Source organism: Phoenix dactylifera, chromosome 11, assembly GCF_051530095.1.
Source record: "Phoenix dactylifera cultivar Ajwa chromosome 11, Ajwa_hap1_PhDact_Kaust_v1.1, whole genome shotgun sequence".
NCBI lineage: Eukaryota > Viridiplantae > Streptophyta > Magnoliopsida > Arecales > Arecaceae > Phoenix > Phoenix dactylifera.
The window spans coordinates 17446740-17463424 of NC_143200.1; the positions used below are offsets into that span (position 1 = coordinate 17446740).

The 16685-nt window shown below is 39.6% G+C and overlaps 1 protein-coding gene and 1 pseudogene across 1 annotated transcript; one reads left to right on the plus strand and one right to left on the minus strand.

The window, feature by feature from the left end:
• The first annotated feature begins 4667 nt into the window (after positions 1–4667).
• On the plus strand, positions 4668–7282 carry LOC103722820 (aquaporin NIP6-1-like). The gene is made up of 5 exons (XM_008813512.4): positions 4668–4969; positions 5608–5832; positions 5936–6130; positions 6197–6258; positions 6588–7282. The coding sequence occupies exons 1-5, from the start codon at positions 4775–4777 to the stop codon at positions 6778–6780; spliced, it is 870 nt and encodes a 289-aa protein (XP_008811734.1). The 5' UTR covers positions 4668–4774; the 3' UTR covers positions 6781–7282.
• Positions 7283–8873: 1591 nt separating this feature from the next.
• LOC103722830 (exocyst complex component EXO70C1 pseudogene) lies at positions 8874–11272 on the minus strand (annotated as a pseudogene).
• Between the last annotated feature and the right edge of the window lie 5413 nt (positions 11273–16685).

Consider the following 16685-nt stretch of genomic DNA (forward strand, 5'->3'; position numbering starts at 1 on the left):
GAAGCAGATTGCTAGGAAGAGAATGCATAGGAAAGTACTTTTGACATGTTTGGCTGACAATGGAAAAGTGACAAATTTCCAAAGTGCTTATGTTTGGTTGACTATTCACTTTCCTGGAAAAGTTATGTATAATTTCTATTATACCCTTAATAAAAATTAGGTCTTTAATGCCTCTTTAATGCTTCTTTAATGCTGAAGGGCCTTTTTGGAAAAAAAAATAAAAATAGAGTGATTCTCGTCTTATAGGAAAGTAACTTTCCTATGTTTTTCGTGGAAAAAACTTTCCCATGAAATATTAGAATCATATTCCCATTGAAATGCAACTTTCCCATCTCTCTCCTTTGAAAACTCCAACCAAACAAGAGGCATATCATTACTTTTCCGTTGACCATACTTTTCCTCCTTCTTTTCCCGCGAACCAAATGAGCCAAAAAAAAGTAGGACAAGTACTTTCCCCTTATGATAAAATCTCCATCATCGCGAAATTCATGGATCATGTTAAACCGATAGATTCGCTTTCTTTAATATCCATCATTGGATCATACAATGATTGCTTCGAGATCTATACAGATAGATCAATAGGGTTCGGAGTACTTTATATTTGATGCATGATGCGTTACAGTTGTCAATATTGTGAAAGAAGATCAACCATTCTTACGCTTACGCACATGAAAGATACAACCCAGGCCAATTGGTGATGGCTCTTGACATAACCACTTTATTTATGGTAAAACTTCACATCTTTGCCTGGTTTTTTCTTTCATATATAAGTCGTCGCATTCTAACATTTATTTCTTGTCGTGGCCAACCCATTCCACCCTGGCCTAACACTCAACTGCTCAAACATGGAACAAACTGGATGCATGCATCCATTCCGTTTTTACCTCTAGATCTAGCTAGCCTTACGTTGGAGATCATCTGATTATATTAGAATTTAGTTAGATTTCTTGGGTTAGATTTTGAGCACATATAGAAGGAGAAACTGTCATGAATCCTGTAACGAGACAAAGTTTGGTCGGCACGGCAGCGAAGTGTTTTGAGCCCGAGAGAGAACGGGATTCGAATTTATCCCCCCCAAAAAAAAGGATTCAAAATACTGGAGGGAAAGTTTTGTCAAAAACAAATACAAGGTTGGTGTAGGTACCTCTCCTAAACTAGAGTTGGACTGTTCTGTTTGCCATTTATAGAAGGCTATGGTTGTTAGCTGATAGTTTGTGGTAATCGTGGGGAATACTTTTGGTGCTCCTGTGATTATTTTTCTATAGAAATTATAGTACTCTTGTAATGCTTTTGTATGAATTATTATTTTTATTGTTTTTCTCATATTTTTTCTCTTATTACTTTTATTGTGCATGTTAGTATAATAATCTTGAACGTTAAATGATCAGTGCCTAAATTTTGAGACTGGTGAATTTTTATTAATGGATCAACATTGTTATTCAAAAATTTGAATAAGATTTCTTTTGGGTAAGTCGAATATATATATATATATATATATATATATATATATATATATATATATATATATATATATATATATATATATATATATATATATATATATATATTGTATAAAACATTCATGAAGATCAAAAAATAAAATATTCAAAAAATTGAGGAGCATAAGATATAAAAGTTCTAAATGTAGTTCTGATATTATTAGCCACATATATCACCATATAATCTACAATAATATTAGTTTCTCTGCAGGCATGTGTTACCTCGTAAAAAAGTAAAGTAGCCCCCATTTGCCACCAATCTTGTATCAAGACACAGGGATTGAGCTTTGTAAACGGTGAGCAGATAGCCACCTAATAGCTGTCAAAGAGCCGCCCTCAAGAATAGGGGTAGCAATTTATGATAGGACCCATCAATTCACAACTTGTTTTTAAGTAAGTTTGGATTTGATATAAATGAGTTTGGATTGTAAGAGAATTAATCCGTTTATTAAATAGACCGAGTTCAAATATAAAAAGTTTTAATTATATTATGATATTTATAGTTGAATAATAGATTCTAATTAGAATAATTTTTGTTTTAAGGCGTTGAACTATAATGATTTTTTTTAATGGTTTCAAATTGTTCAAGCATTGGATTAGAATTTGAATATGGGAAGGGAAAAGCACGTTGAGATATTATGGGACAAAGTTTGGTCGGCAGCTGCTCGGGTCGATTCAAATGTTGGAGGGAGAGGAAGCTTGGTTTATTTACTCGGTAGTAAGTACTTGTCTTTATTCCATCAAAAATGAAAGTGCTTGTCTTTGTAAAAAGTTGGACTCTTTTGTCTGCTAGTTATTGATACCATGGTCAGCTTCCCGCCTTCCCGTGGTGGTGGCTAGCGGGGAGCGTGCGGTAATATTGGGATGAGTTTTTTTTTATAATATGTTTATTTTTCTGAACACTTTTGATTCTCTTTCTCTCCAATATTATCCTTATATTAGAGTTTGGGAACTTCTATATCTCAATCATCAATTCATCGCGTATTTGAACATGAATATAGATTGTTCTGATCTCTCCAAATAATGGACCTCTCGAGAAACATAATTTTTGATTATGGTTAAAAATAGCTATTTTCCTGATTTAATTTGACTTTAAACCATAAATTTTAGTTTAAAAATTACTTAAATATGTGAACATCCATGCAAATTTTTTCTATTATTCTCATAATACTTCTATCCAATTCTAAATTTTAATTTTTGTTTTTGATATTAATTAAAACTCTCGAGTTTGTTTGAATCATGGTATGCTGTACCGGTTCAAATCGGATGGTACAAGGCATACCGTATCATATCGGTTCAGTACCAATATCTGAAAGTACGGCTGGCGTACCAATATTCAATACATCCAAAAAATTAAGTATTGTACCGTATCGATACTATGCTAATGTGGCACCGGTATAGAGTATAGTACCGAATGGCAAATCTTGGTTTGAATAGGTTGAATTTATATCGTTGACATACATAATCGCAATTATTCAATGTAAATCTTATGAATTGCCTTTTAAGCACAATATAAGTGTGGTTTTTATAACTTATTAGACTCTTAGCTGATAGAATATTTTGATGTGTTTTGTTCAGCAAATGAATTTTTGAACTTGGTTGAAGACAGCATAGGATATTTCATTGGAATAATTCTCTCTCATGAACTGGATAATGTTTAAGCTTCAGAGTTGGAAGCCCCAAGCATAAGCTACTAAAACACAATATCTAAACATTTGCATATCCTAGCAAGAAGCATTCTACGAAGGTGGAGTTAGGGATACTTGTTAAGGATAGCTTGAAGAAATTGAGAATATATTCCAGCTTAATTTATAGGATATCAAATTTGAAGTCATCCATTGTCTCCATGTCATAGTATTTAGGTCGCACGATCATATGAATCATATGAATGGTAGCAAACCTATTAAAAGTAGACCTCCTTTTCAAAGTGGAACAACATAATTTAATATCTTGGTTTATTTCATGTTGTAATAGGCATCCGTATGGTTTTCATTGTTATCAATTGATTTATAATGGAAACAAACCTGGTGTAATATTTTCTTTGTTTCTAGAATAAACATTTTTTTTTTCAGATGATTGAAGTATTTTTGTCTGTAAATGATATGTGAGATCTCTAACATGAAACTAATTTCCAATAAAATATAGATCTTTTATTACCAATCGCTACTATCAAGCATTATAAGACTATAATAACTTCATATGAATCAAACAACATCTTTGGTAGGGGGAGATAAACCATAGAATTACCATATGTTCCAATTTGCTTAGATTCAAGTTTTATTTTTTTGTAGGATTTCTAAATAATTATTTATGTTTTATTTCACCAAAATAGCATCACTTTATTGTATTAGTTAATTAGTTACTATGGTGGTATATATAACCCCTGGAGTTGAAGTTTGCAATGAAGTTGTGATACTTGATGTACTATAAAATTCTAAAAACTATGATTAATGCCATAATGGCATTCACTTCATTGAAATTTTCTTTTCATGCTACTTCATATAAAAAAACATTATTATTTATTAATTTCACATGCATGAACACACATGTGCTATAACTAGTAATGAAAAATGGCAGATAATCAGTGAAATAGCAATGTTATTTGAAAGTGCAATTATTAGTCTGTTAAAAATAATTTTTTTCATCCAGCGGAGTAATATGATTAGTTATCTTTATGTTAGAAATAATGAAAGTGGTAAATAATTGCTGTTATAACAAAATAATAATTAGAAAATAAGTATTATTCTTTTAAAATATATCATGAATATATAAACGTAACATAACAGAAAGCCTTCAAAGTGATTATAATATTGGTCGTTATTTAAAATTCTAAAAATATGCTTAATTGGGACACCTCTGCTTCGAAATATTTGGGCTATGACGAGGGATAATGTAGCCTTTCAGACTAAATATGTGTTCAGAGAGGCTAATAGGGCTATAGATTGGATGGCGGTACCCTATAGAGCAGAGAGGAGAACTGCTTATAGTGCTTTAAGACTTATTATTTTTTAGTTTTATTAGGTGCATCCGTTTCAAGAAAAAAAAAAGAAAAAGAAAATCCTAAAACACCAATGTTGTCTGGCGTGGAGCATGTTAGCTAAAACCAATGCCCGAGAGCAACACAACCTAAACTCCTTTATGTCAATAACGTGGTACCGAGCCCACATAGAAGCAGTGGGGACCGAGAAGAAGAAAAGAGAAGGTTAAAGCATACTTCCTCAAGGGACAGCCTCCACCCTCCTTCGGTCCTTCCCCCCCACCCCTTGTATTCTCCGATGGCGGACATCGGCGACGACGAACTCTCCGCGCCGGCCAACCCCGGATCCCCACTCTTTGGCGGGCACAAGGCTGGCCGGGCCACCGATGGGCGGCCTTCGCTCTTCAGCCACCGCAGTTGCTTTCCAGTTAAGCCTTGGACCATCGATGACGATGGCCCGAGCACCCTGCCAACCCTTTCCCTTGTAAGAAAAGTGAGTTTCCCGATCGAGTTTCCCTTTTGCTATTCTGTACTGCGTCCAATTCCATTCCTTGTAACTACCAGTCAAGGAGGGAAATAAAAAAATCAGACGACGTTTCCGTCTCCGTTTCCACTAGATTACTTATAAACTTTTGGCCGGCGGCTCAGTCATATCTGCGTTCTTGCTAAAATTTCATCAAATCAAGACTTCTCAATAGTTGTTTTCTATTCTCTCCATCAGCCAAGTGATCAAGTGAATCACTTGCATCGAGTCAATTGATTACGTGTAACAAGAAATTAATGCCGAGGATGTTGACCCAGTGTGCGCACACGATTTTTTTTTCATACTATATTTTTTTTTCAAGGAAGAACCGAGAACGCTTCCTTCATCCTATCTACAGCTGCTTCCTTTCGTTGGATATGGAGATGATATGATAGCAACCACACCCAGAAGTTATGTCCTTGATGATGGTTTGGATAATACAGATGTTGAATTGCTATCAGAAAAGATATTTAAAATCTGGACATTCATCAGAAGCTCGCAGTTCTAAAGATTTATGTGCTGAAGGTTCCGATCGAGTTTTTATATTGTGATAGTATGAAATGAAACACAAGTGAGCATTAACCAGAAACTTTGTGGTCTGTGGGCAGGTGGGGGCTGAGTTCATCGGCACTTTCATACTGGTGTTCGCCAGCACGGCCGCCGCAATCATCGAACACCAATCAGGCGGCGCCGTCACCCTCTTCGGCATAGCGGCCGCTTCCGGCCTCGCCGCCATGATTGTCATACTCTCAACCGGCCACATCTCCGGAGCTCATCTCAATCCATCTGTCACCATTGCCTTTGCCACCTTCAAACACTTCTCTTGGGAGCAGGTAATTAACCACCATCCATTGATGAGCTTCTAGGATCTTGTCGCAAGAAACTTTACCATCTTCTAGATGCCACAAAGCTTATATTTGGTTATTTATGTGGAAGGTGTTGGTGTATATTGCGGCACAATTGTCTGCATCTCTCTGTGCAGCATTTACGCTAAAGGCCATATTTTATCCGATTCTGGGAGAAGGCGTGACGATGCCGAGTGGTAGTGTGGGTGCAGCGTTTGTAATGGAGTTTATTATAGGATTCAATCTCATGTTTGTTACCACAGCAGTTGCCACTGATACTAGAGCAGTGAGTAGTTCTTCTTCTTCCCTGTGCCCATGAAAGGATAGTGTAATTCTTGCAATCCTCTTTCAGGTGGGGGAGCTTGCGGGGATCGCGGTAGGAGCGACTGTCATAATGAACAGCCTCATCGCCGGGTTCGTATGATGACCATGTCAGCTTCATGTTTCATGATTAAATAAAAAAGAAATCAAGTCCTGGAAACTTATTCGACCCACATATATGCTTATATGTTAAGCTTTCCCGGTGAAATATGCAGTACTGTCAAAGAAAGAAAAAATCCATGCAACCATAGACCTTTTCTTTTCTTTTCTTTTTTGTGAAATAAAAATTGTTGCTATAGAATTTGAAAAAAAATATATAGAGACAAAAAACTAGATTTAGAAACAATCTTTTCCAACACACACTCTCTCAAAACTCTCTCTTTCAGCTGTGCTAAATGGTGGAGTGTTCACAAAAATTTCAGGAGGATTAGCGGGGCATCCATGAACCCGGCGAGGACACTGGGCCCGGCGGTAGCGGCAAACAACTACAAAGCCATATGGGTGTACTTCACGGCACCTATCCTTGGGGCCCTTACTGGGGCCGGTGCCTACTCTGCTGTCAAGCTCCCAAAGGACGACGGCACCCCAACAGCGCAAATTAGCTTCAGAAGGTGACGACTGACGACCCCGCATAATTGATTGTTCTTGTCCAAAAAGAAGATGACACCGGCTTTGTCAGATAAACTGCATCTTAGTTAACTGTATATGCCCTCACGTTTGTATCAAAGTAATCGTGCTTGATGCAGCATGGTGGTTGCGTGGGGACTTTAAGGTCCATACATCTGTACGTAGTTTATGAAAAGCAAAAAAGTAATTAAAAAGGTTCACGCATTAGAGGGTCCCATGCAGTATAAGCACAACAAGAAATTTCCTGAGAGAAGATAAGAATGCTGGTATATGCTTTGGTTTGGGAGTGGAAGCTACGTACTTTTTGCTTTGATCTGTAAATAAATTGTTAGAAAAGGTTGTGAGTGCGGCTTGGGTTGAGACGGAGTGGGCATCCCTTAAGCTTGAAGCACTAGTTTCCATATTCTTTAGTACTGTTCTCCTTTGTTCTCGGTGGGTTCAAACGAAGGCTTTGATTATATAGAAAGTGTCTGTCGTAGTAATGGATGCCTGGTATATTTGTTAGCAATGACGCCCTTTTCTTAGTTATAACGTCTTTTTTTTAATATTCTGAATGATGTGTCAATATTTGTTGGAGTATGGCTAAGAGGCTAAGGCTTCATATAAGTTCTCTCCAAATGTTATGTTTCCTAAATATGACTCACTGACACCTTAAATTTCTTTAGATCGACCATTTCGAATCTCTTGCTGGTGCTTTACGAAGGTAAATGTGAACCACTCATATGACAACGACAGAAGAACCGCTGTGATGTATCGTTGGTGTAAAACCCAGCAAATTGGGCCCAGTTAACTTGACCGACCCAATCACTTTAGCCCCAAAAAATAAATAAATAAATTGGCACGTGCCGCATTCGTGCCCGGAGAAAAGAAGACTTCTAATGGGAGTCTTCTTCCTCCCCAAGTTAGTCGGACGGAATCCAACCCCGAGTCAGACTTCAGTCACGGCCGAGCTCTATTTAGAGCTCTCCTCCTTAATCCCTCTTCCACTTTATGAGAGAACCCAACTGTCGCCGGATTTCTCTTCGATTTTTTCTGCAGCCGTCAATCGTATCAATGTTGTTGCCGTGGCCAATCATAGCCGAAAATCATGTAAAGACCCGGTCCCCTCAAGCCACTCTCTCTCTCTCTCTCTCTCTGAATCTTTGGAGCCTTGATGTCGGCCGGTGATCGCCGGATTTTCGGCAAAAAGAAGATGCTCTACTTCTCCTATTTTCGGAAATTGATCCTGTTTTCTTCCAATTCTGGTTGCTTCTATTGCCGACGCTCATCGCCGGAGGCTTATCTTGATCCCTCATGGTAGTTGGAAGACATTTCTTACCAAACAAAATTAACAAGCTATAGTTATATATCCCGGTGTAAGGCTACTATACATTGGCCTCTCAAATGGGCCTTATTAGACTAGGCATAGAATTTGATAGTTTATGTATGGCATAAACTGGGTGGATCAGGCCAGGGCATCGCCCAACCAATCCAGCAGATATAGTTGTTTGGATGGGCCTGGATATCACTAGATTGGATGAGGCCAGGGGTTCAAATGTGACCCTTAGTTTTTGTTAGCTCAGTAGTCAAGCCCGAGCCAAGCAGATGTCGTGGAATCAAATGTAAGCACCGTATTTATTGTATAGAACCAATCACCCAAGCCAATCAGATGACATGGTATCGATATGTAAGCACCAAACTTATGGCATAATTTTAAGTACCACCTCAAATAGTTGGTTGCTTGGTTTTATGTCAATGTTCCAAGCCTAGCAAAATAAAATCTTTGGACTACAAATACTTTCGACCAGATAGCAGTTTTCGAAGGTTTGGTCTGGTTTTGGCCGAAGGAGTGCATTCTGCACTCAATAAAAGCACCTCGGAGAAATTCTGGAGGTGGATAGAAGTAACACAAGCTGCATTTAGGACGCCATTTACCAAGAATTCAGCCTCCGCAAATACTGGGCCGGTCAGCATGAACACGTATGGTTTCATGAATTATATAGCACGGAGATATGCCAAATTTTTGACATTTCTTGAATGTTTGAAGACATATACGAACGAATACAAACCTTTAGATGTTACATGCATCTCTGTCTCTTCACAGAATATAAGACTCTCTCTTCATTCCAACTCTTAACACAAATAAAAACAGCCAAAAAAGAGAGGGGGAAGATAATAAAGATGATACGAAGCCCTCCTGGCCTAACTCTCACCCCATCTCAGGTCCTCCTCCTCGCCATGGAAGAAGGATTGCCATCGAAGAGCTCATCGATATAATTCTCGAGGTCATCGGCCCCAAACTTGATGTACTTTTCCGTCTGCCGCCCCGGGTCGAGGTACTGCGAGTACCGCCCCAGAAATGAGCGGTACGCTGGCACCACCACCGCCGATATGGACACCCTCAGTTCCGACTGCAACTGCTCGTCGCTCACCACCCATGAGCTCTGCGTCTTGTGGATTTCGTCGAACATGGCGTTGAAGCTCTTGAATCGCTCCTTTAGCACCGGCTTCGACACATTCCCCCTCACGTTTAGTTCTCCATCCCTGAAACATGCGAGCACCTTCGACCACGTCTCACGCTGGTAGTTCTTATGGTACTGCCTCAGATCTGATGACCTCTTCCGGCACCATGCATCGCGGAGAAGCTCATTGATCTCCGCTGCCCCCTTGATTTTCTTCATGATGTACCTCCCGTTGTTCATCAAGAATATGTTGCACAGTGCCTGATCCTTGTAGAGCTTGGATTTGGACTCCAAATTCGCGTGCAGCAATTCCATCACCTCCATCAATTGCGCTGTAAATGGTTTTGGATCATTTGCGTTGCTGTTGTTTTTCTGGTTTTCATGGTTGCTAGTGCTGCCCGATGGCGCATCGCCGCCGTCGTCGTCAAAGGATGACGGCTTCTCAGATCTCTGGTAATCTTGGAAGATTTGCTCCAATGTGTTCTTGTATTCACATGCATATTTGAGGTAATTCATGACGTAGCGTGTGAGGGGGTGGACGGCACCGCCGGGCACCGGTGTCTTTCCAGTGTCGGTCTTGATCGAGCTCTCGAGGTCGCAGAAGATCGCGACCGCCGCCTCCCCGAGACGGGACTGGATGGCGGAGATCTCTGACTTGAGATCCATCGCTGGTGAGGAGGATGGCTCCTCTTCGCTCGCCTCAATAGAGAAAATGGCGTCGATGGTGGGCATCAAGTCCCTCAAGATCTCATATATGTCGAGCATCTTGAAGAGCTTCTCAGGGGAGCGCTTCGTCATGGCGACGGCCTCCGCAAAATTGAGGAGCTGAAAGATGGCACCGAGGGCGAGGTGGCTGAAGAGGGTGTTGGCTATGTCTTGGTGGCCGGAGAAGACTATATCGAAGAGCTCGCGCTCGCTGGGGAATGAGACAGTGATCGAATGCCGGAAGGCCCTGATCCACGTCGCGATCTCTCCCTCCAGAGAATCCCAAGCCATTTTTTGCACATCATCGATGCTGATCTTCTCACATCCGAGGCTGGACAGGCCTGCGTGGAAGGCGTTGTGCCGAGCAACGCTGAACACCTCGCAGCACTCGGTCACATACCCGGCAGAGATCATCGCCGTGGCGATGCCTCGTAATCTCTCCACGACATCCGGTGGATATGTTGGGGAATCTTCATTGGTGCTGGATTCGGCTGGGGCCAAATCGCACCGGTCTTGTTCATGTTGTTGGTGTGGTTGCTGCTGCTGTCGACTGAAAGATGGCGGCCGCTTGGTCTTCGAACTGGTGCTGCCTGGATCCTGCTGCTTTGCTCGGGAATTCTCATCGAGGAGCGAAAAGAATTCGTCTTCAAGGAAGGTCATGGCGTGGTGGAGGACACTGCCGGTGCGATTCATGGCATGGTTGTACCTGGCATCCGAGGAGAATGGTGTGAGCGCCGACGTCAGCTTGTGGAGTCGATTGAAGGCATCGAGGAGGCAGATCTCGTCATGGTCAGGAGACCATTTTTGCTCGCCGGACTCATACGTGGCAATCTCCTTCTCCAACATGGCGACGAACTTCTCGATGTTCGATTCAGGGAGCTCAGGCGGCTCGGAGATTTGATCCTGAACATCTTGGAGGCTGGCAAGGATGCCGAGGAAATGATCAATCTCCTCAGAGATGGCAATGAAGCTGGGTTCTGCTTCTTTGACATTCTCCTTGCTTGCTTCCTCCCTTTCCTCCTGCTCCTTGTCGTCATTCTCCTTCTCTTCCTCTATCCGGTCCTCCTCCTTGTAATCTGTCTCCTGCTTCTCGCGCCTTTCTTCAAACTTGATGGCACCTAAGGAGAGGCTCCTGTCAGATTCTCGGAGCTTCTCTTCCCTGCTGGAGGAGGAGAAGCTGTTGGATTTCTGAGGAAGAGGAGATTGTTCCTTCTCCATTTCCTCTACTTTTTTCTTTTCTGCTTCGTTTTCCTCTCAAATCACACTAACTTTGAAGAGAGACAAAGGAGGTCGGAATAGAGAAAGAGATAAAAGGAAAGGAAAAATGGAGAAAAAGGTGGAGAACGGAAGCTGTTGAGGAGGGGAAGAGAGAGGAGTGGCGGAAACAGAGGAAGGATGATTGAAACGGTCGTTGCTCCCCCAGCGAGCGAGAGCGAGCGAGCGAGCGAGCGAGCGAGAGAGAGAGAGAGAGAGAGAGAGAGAGAGAGATCCCGCTGTTCGCGGCCTAAACAGTCGTCGGTATTACGTTGGTATGCATCAACGTTGACTACCCTTTTGTCTTCCTTGCCTCAAATATGTTAAAAACTTGTTGCTCTTTTAGTGCATGATTTCTGATAAGGGGCAAAATGGGAACAGGGGACACCTCATTTTGGCCAACTAGACCTCACCGCCAATTAGACCAGATTTCGGTCTCGCTGAGAGCCAGTAGTACCTTAGCATCTTGGACTTCACCAAAGACTAAGCCGACCTCGGCCAGATCTCTACGTTACTACGACCTGCAGCAACCTCCTCTAAAGTCTACGAAAATGATGCGTCCTGGCCCGAAGTCAGGGCGCCTTGTAGTGTCGACCAAAAGCCGAAAAGGCTCCATCCACCGCAGATAATGATGCCCTGACCTGAGCTCGGGGCACCCTACTGAGCAGACCTCAGAACCCACCAAGCCAATCTCACCGAATATTTATCGTGGCCCCCATGTCAACCCGACCTCAGTGCCTTGCCAAACAGGCAAGGCTGACCTCGGCCCCCATTGAAGGCCGAGCTGACCTCGATCCCCACCAAAGGCCGAGCTAATCTCGCCGAATACGCGCTGCGGCTATGCCCTGCGGCAATCTCACCGCACCATACTTTGCTTGACGGCCATGCCAAGACACGTCAACAAAGGACTATGCCTTGCTGCCCTAGCCACGCCTGCTGATAAGGGCCATACCCCACGGTACACACTAGTGCCATACCGCGCGCAGGGACAGCTCAAACCTTGTGCCTCAAGCAAGCTGTGGTCGTGCGCCACCTGGCCAGCACCATCTTCTCCCATGATGAGGACGGGCCATACCTCCGCCACTTGAACACCTCTGCGGAGACTATAAATAGCTCCATCAGATAACGCCTGAGCACCTTTAGCCAACAAAAGCTCCATGTTAACTTAAGCATCGGAGGGCCTTCATCAGAATCACCGATAAGGCTTTATGCAGATACGCCAGCGAACGAGAGGTGATGTCCTTTCTCCATCTCGACCGATAGCTCCTCCGGCGTGGTCACCCTCGGGCCAAATTTGAACCACATCAATTTCCATCAATGAAAAATAGATTTCTCTCGCATGAGAAAAGAGGAAAAAAAAATCTCGTGTTAAAAACTCGGCACCAACTTCTGTTGGAAAAATTTAAATGCGCACGTGGCCTGAGACTCGACCGCATGCGCGTTTGAATTTCGTGAAATGCGTTCGCAAAATCACCGCGGGCACATCCGCGGAAGGCGTGAACGCATACGCAAAAAGACCAAAAAGCCCATCTAAAACATCTCTATAAATACCCTTTGATTTCATCTCTTTCGGGAGACGAAAAATTAGAGAAAAATATCAAAAAATTCTGAAAAAAAGTTCTTCCTCTTAGCCACTTCTGATTTTTATTTTTGCAATTCTATTCAGTTTATTTTATTTTTTTTATTTCGTTCTTCGCTCGATCTGCAAGTTCGATCGGATTTGATTTGGCTTCTTCCGATACGTACCGAAAAAGTTTAGGATCGTTGTATCTCTAAGGAGGATTGCCGGAAGACTCATACATGGGGGCAAACATTTCTTTGGGACAGCGTCTACGCACTTCGACCTACTTTCAATCAAGCTATTTTTTCTAACTTTTGTTTTAAATTTAATATTAGTAGATCTGTAGGATTTGCAAGTTTATGATTTGAATTTATTAAATGAATAGATTTATTTTGTGCTAGAATAGATTTTTTTAATGATAAAATAGATTTATTTTGATCCCGAATAATATATATATATTATTCCATTTATGATTTTCTATTAATTGCAATTATTTCATTTATCTGTTTATTTAAGTGATATATTGGTAACAATTCAAAGAAGTGTTTATTTTTTTTTGGTTAGTAATATATAATTCAGTAAATCATTTTAAAAAGGTAATAATTTATTTAACCTCCAAGAGATTTATCATACTTCCATTTGGACTCCTCAAAGAGTAATTTTCAGATCCTATTCAAACGAAAAATTTAGAAATTGGTTAATACATAATAATTAATTCATTGAATTGACTTATTAGATCTCAATCAATTATTCTAATAAGGTAATAAATTATATAATTTATTGAATTGATATTTTAGATCTCAATTATAATAATTGATTTACAACCACAAAATTAGTAATCAATTATTCTAATAAGGTAATAAATCTTATAATTCATTGAATTGACATTTTAGATCTCAATTATGATAATTAATTTACTGGCATAAAATTAGTAATCAATTAGTCAAATAAGATAATAAATCTTATAATTCATTGAATTGACATTTTATATCTCAATTATAATAATTGATTTGCTGGAACAAAATTAGTAATCAATTATTCTAATAAAATAATAAAATCTTATAATTCACTGAATTAACATTTTATATCTCAATTACAATAATTGATTTGCTAGCACAAAATTAGTAATCAATTATTCTAACAAGGCAATAAATCAATTCTAATATATAATTCATTGAATTGATATATTAGATTTCAATTACAATAATTGTCTAGCTAGCACTAAATTAATAATTAAGTATTACTAATTCAAAAAATTTAAACAGAAAGTTTGAAAATTGATTAATTCAAAATAACAAATTTAAGTTTGCATTTAGGCTTTTGCAAAAATTGAATTTGTGTAATTTCTAGTAATTATATCCACTAACTAATAGTGTTAAAGAAAAGCTTATCAAAAAGGCATACGTGTCTAAAAAAAACTGATACTTAAGTGAGCTTAGCGCTCCACCACCAATCTGGAGCTGATCTGGTTATTATTTTTTGAATATATCAACTAGACATTCAAAATTCGATGTAAATTTTAGTGCAATCTCTTGATATAAACTTTTTGCTTTCATTTAGGTTTCTGTCTCTTTTCTATAACCTTAAACCTATGGTCTCTAACATTAGTGACCATCTTAATGCCAAACCTGAAAAATTTGATGACTATAATTTTAGGAGGTGGCAGAACCAATGCGGCTCTGACTCACCACATTAGGGTTGATCTCAGCCATAGATGAGAGCACTACTGAAGTTGATAACGGATCCAACCCAACTACTTCACGACCTACTACTTGCCAAAACTCAAACCCAAACTGAAGTTCATTCTTCTCCCAAATTGAACCTTCTGGCTCCACCAACACACCTTTTAGGATACCTGATGCGATAGACTATCATTGCATCCATGGAATCCTAGATGCCCTTTCTGAAGGGCTGCATGACATTTATTACACAGCCAAGCACTCCAAAGAATTCTGGGACACCCTAGATAGCAAATATGGTCTTGGTAATGTTGGAGAAGAGGTCAAGTCCTCCGACTTCAATAACTTTAGGATGGTGAACTCAAAGCCAATGAATGACCAAATCCATGATTTTGAAATTCTGATCTACCAACTTAGGGCTAATGGAACCAATTTGGATGAATCATTTTTGGTGGCCTGTCTGATAAACAAACTACCTAATTTTTAGTCTGATTTCGCTAAGACTCTGAGCCATACCCAAGAAGGTCTCACCCTAACCCAAATTTTGAACTCGATTAGAATTGAAGAGCAACATAGGCTCAGGAGTAAAACTTCTACTAAATACCAAAATAATGCTTATAATGAGAGGCCCCACCTAGGAAAAATCAGAACCGATCCTTCAAAAATTAGCATTACAAAAAGAAGCTCTACAACCCGAGAAATCCTAACCACTACAATGAAAAATCTATCCAATCCCAAGAGCAGAAGAAGAAAAAGGAAGGTGGTGTTTGTTTCGGTTATGTGTGTGGTCGGACCAACCATTTGGCTCCCCGGTGCTTCTATAAGAAGACCGCACCTATTCAATCTAAGAAAAAAGGATCACACACAACCAGTACTCAAGTCAACATGGTGACTTACAGCGCTGGCTCCTCTAAGACTACTTTCAGGTCTGTTTCTTTCACTTCTGCAGTTAACATGATTTTACAAGCACTTGATTAGTGGATTGATACCGGAGCTGGTATTCACATTTGTTCGCATTGCTCCTGATTTTCTTCTTACCAGATCTTAAGTGGAGGAGCTGTAATCATGACAAACAGCTTGGAGGCGCATGTGCTAGGAGTGGGATGTATAGACTTAAAGCTTACTTCTGAAAAAATCCTGTCCCTGCATGGCGTCCAACATATTTCGGTCGTTAGAAGAAACCTAATTAGTAGTTCCTTGCTTGTCCAGCAAGGCTATCGTCTTGTTTTTGAGCATAATAAAGTTATAATTTCTCATGATGTAATGTTTATTGGAAAAGAATTCTTAATGAAGGATTGTTTAAGTTGAATATAATAGTTCCTTCAATTAATAAAATTTTTTTGATCATGAATATAGAACCTCCTTCTATTTGGCATGGTAGATTAGGTCATATAAATTATAATACAATTAAGCAACTAATAAATCTAAATTTAATACCAAAAAGTGATCTTAAGAACCATGAGAAATGTGAAACTTGTGTAGAAGCCAAACTCCCTAGGAAGCTTTTTAAATCTGTTAATAGGGATTCAGATCTATTAGAGTTGATGCACAGTGATGTTTGTGACTCTGGTAGAATTTCTAGAAGAAATAACAGATACTTTGTGACCTTTATAGATGATCTGTCCAAGTTCTGTTACATTTACCTAATTAAAACTAAGGATGAAGTACTTAGCAAATTTAAGATTTTTAAGATCGAAGCTGAGAACCAACAGGAAAAGAAAATTAAAATTCTTAAATCAGATCGGGGAGGTGAATATACATCTAATGATATAACTTAATTTTGTAAAGATCATGAAATCATTCATGAAGTGACTGCTCCCTATTCTTCCTAATCAAATGGAGTAACAGAAAGAAAGAATAGGACTTTAATGGATATGGTTAACTCCATGCTTATAAGCTCAGGAGTACCATAGAATTTGTGGGAGGGGAGCTCTAGTTTCAGCCTATTATATCCTTAATAGGATTTCCTCCAAAAATAATGATCTATAACCCATATGAAGTTTGGAAATATAGAAAATCTAATCTTAAGCTATTTGAAAGTGTGGGGGTGCTTGGCAAAAGTGAAAATACCTAATTTTAAGAGAAAGAAAATAGGGCCTAAAACAGTGGATGTCATATTCATAGATATGCAACCAATAGTAATGCCAATAGATTTCTGGTGATTAATTCAGAGAAAAGTGATATTAGTAACAACACTATCATAGAAGCCAGAGATGTAACATATTTTGAAGATACCTTTCTGCTTAGGACTAG